General features: G+C 47.5%; 1 protein-coding gene across 1 annotated transcript; it reads left to right on the top strand.

Annotated features, from left to right (window-relative positions):
* Positions 1 to 870: 870 nt before the first annotated feature.
* LOC137144905 (olfactory receptor 10A7-like) lies at positions 871 to 1824 on the top strand. The gene is made up of 2 exons (XM_067535388.1): positions 871 to 1130; positions 1422 to 1824. Exons 1-2 carry the CDS (start codon positions 871 to 873, stop codon positions 1822 to 1824), a joined length of 663 nt encoding a protein of 220 aa, XP_067391489.1.
* The last annotated feature ends 639 nt before the right edge of the window (positions 1825 to 2463 follow it).

Below are 2463 nucleotides of genomic sequence, written 5' to 3'. Positions count from 1 at the left end.
CATGGGAACACATCAGGGCCTGGACATGGCCAGAGGAGCTGGGCACCGGTGAGAACTGTAGGGTTCCAACTCTGCATTAGCAGGATCATTGCCAGCAGATCGAGGGAAGTGATTATTCCCCTCTATTTGACACTGGAAAGGCTACATTTGGAGTCCTGTGTCCAGTTTTGGGCCCCCCACTATAGATAGGCTGTGGACACATTGGAGAGAGTCCAGCAGAGGACAAAGAAAATCATTACTGGGCACGAACATCCAATGTTATAAGGAGAGATTGAGGGAACTAGGCTTATTTAGTCTGCAGAAGAGAAGAATGAGGGGGGATTTGATAGCAGCCTTTAACTACCTGAAAGGGGGTTCCAGGGAGGATGGAGCTAGGCTGTTCTCAGTGGTGGCAGATGACAGAATAAGGAGCCATGATGTGAAGTTGCAGTGGGGGAGGTCTAGGTTGGATATTCAGAGAAGCTTTTCCCCTAGGCGGGTGGTCAAGCACTGGAATGGGTTACCTGGATGGGGGGGTGGAATCTCCATCCTTAGAAGTTTTTAAGGCCTGGCCTGACAAAGCCCTGGCTGGGATGATTTAGATGAGGTTAGTGCTGCTTTGAGCAGGGGTGGGGACTAGATGACCTCCTGAGGTCCCTTCCAACCTAATATTCTATGGTTCTATGACAGAGTTCTGGCACTTTGCTCTGAAGTCTACATTTTACCTCAAAATTACAGGTTGTGGTCAGGAGATGAAGGGGAGTTCCTGTACATTTAAGGAATTAATTCATGGGGTTTGGTTAACTTAACCCTATGTTCTTCCGATTCAATTGCACAGTTTGTTTTATTGATCTCAGACTCAGCCCATGGCAGACAGACTGGAGAAACCAAATGGCTGCCACAGATTTCATCCTCCTGGCATTCGGGGATCTCCCTGACCTGCAAATTCTTCTCTTCTTGGTGTTCCTAGTGATCTACATCGCAACCGTGGCCACAAACACCCTCATCGTGGTGCTCATTGCGACTGATCGGCACCTTCACACCCCCATGTACTTCCTCCTGGGAAACCTGTCCTTCTTGGAGACCTGCTACGCCTCCACCATCCTGCCCAGGATGCTGGTCAGTCTCCTGACTGGGACAGAATCATCTCAGTCAGTGTCAGCTTCACACAACTGTAGATGTTTGGTTTTCTGGGAGCTACCGAATGCTATCTCCTAGCAGCGATGTCTTACGATCGGTATTTAGCGATATGTAAACCCCTGCACTATTCAACTCTTATGAATCCCAGGCTTTGTCTCCAACTGGCTGCTGTGTCCTGGTTAAATGGTTGTCTGATTATTACCATCTTTGACTTATTCCTATCACAGTTAATTATTCTGTGGGCCGAATAAAATCGACCATTTCTACTGTGACTCCATCCCATTGATAAAACTCTCCTGCAGTGACACCCACCAGGTCATACTACTGGATTTCATCCTAGCCTCTGTATTCACCCTGCCTCCATTCCTGCTAACCCTGACATCCTACATGTGTCTCATCGCCAACATCCTGAGAATTGCTTCCAGCGCCGGGAGGCAAAGGGCCTTTTCCACCTGCTCCTCCCACCTCATCGTGGTGACAGTTTTCTATGGAACCATAATGATCGTCTACCTGCGACTGAAACATGAAACACTGCGAGACCCGAACAAAGTGTTCTCTCTCTGCTACACAGTCCTGACTCCCCTGGTAAAGCCCCTCATCTACAGCCTGAGAAACAGGGAGGTCAAGGCAGCCTTGAGCAAAGCCATCCGTAAATGTGGATTTCAGAAAACCATGCAGAGACTCCGAGATAATAACTTAACCTGAGGCTTTCAAAGTTGCCTGGGTGATTGAACAAATTCAGACATACATTTCTCTTATTTTTAACAGCCCGTTCCTACTGAATCATTGCTCACTTTCTCCTTGTTACCATAGAGTTACAGAATAAATCAATTGGAATATAAATATTGTACTTACATTTCAGCGACCTGGAAATCCAAGCCCTCCTTAAGGTAAAGCCTGAGTCCTGCCACCTGGGTTTGAAGCATGTAATTTAGCTTTGCAGGGCCCCTGTGGGTGTAGGGTCCTGTGGACACTGCCCTGCTTGCCATCCCCTAATGATGGCCCTGCACTTGTGACCCCCAAATAATGTGTCTCCTCCTGACAGTTGAGAAACACTGAACTGAGCAAATATCTAGATGAGTTGACACATATCCAGAGGACACACACCCCTGGTTGAGAACCACTGTGCTATGCTAAGCAATGACCTGTGGAGAGTAGTAGGTGCTAAGTAGTGAGAAATGGGCCTGTACTAAATAATGGCCACTAGGTGACATAAGAGCTAAGATTAGTGGATTTTTCCCCAGAGGAGAGCAGAGCAACTTGTTTCTGGGAGGAATTTGGGGAGCTGACAGCCTATTTGTATTTTACTTGCCACCTGTGTCTAAAGGAGTTTCTCTACCTGCT

Source organism: Emydura macquarii, unplaced genomic scaffold (genome assembly GCF_026122565.2).
Source record: "Emydura macquarii macquarii isolate MOO-44397 ecotype Brisbane River unplaced genomic scaffold, CSIRO-AGI_Emac_v2 contig_3493, whole genome shotgun sequence".
NCBI classification, from domain to species: domain Eukaryota; kingdom Metazoa; phylum Chordata; order Testudines; family Chelidae; genus Emydura; species Emydura macquarii.
Note: the sequence above shows the minus strand (reverse complement) of the source record. Positions and strands in the feature narration are given on the sequence as shown.

Bases quoted from the DNA above. Each gene is read 5' to 3' on its own strand.
- LOC137144905 (XM_067535388.1), top strand. From the start codon at position 871: ATGGCTGCCACAGATTTCATCCTCCTGGCATTCGGGGATCTCCCTGAC. The intron at 1,131-1,421 runs GTCAGTGTCAGC...ACTCTCCTGCAG, and splicing joins ACTGGGACAGAATCATCTCA to TGACACCCACCAGGTCATAC.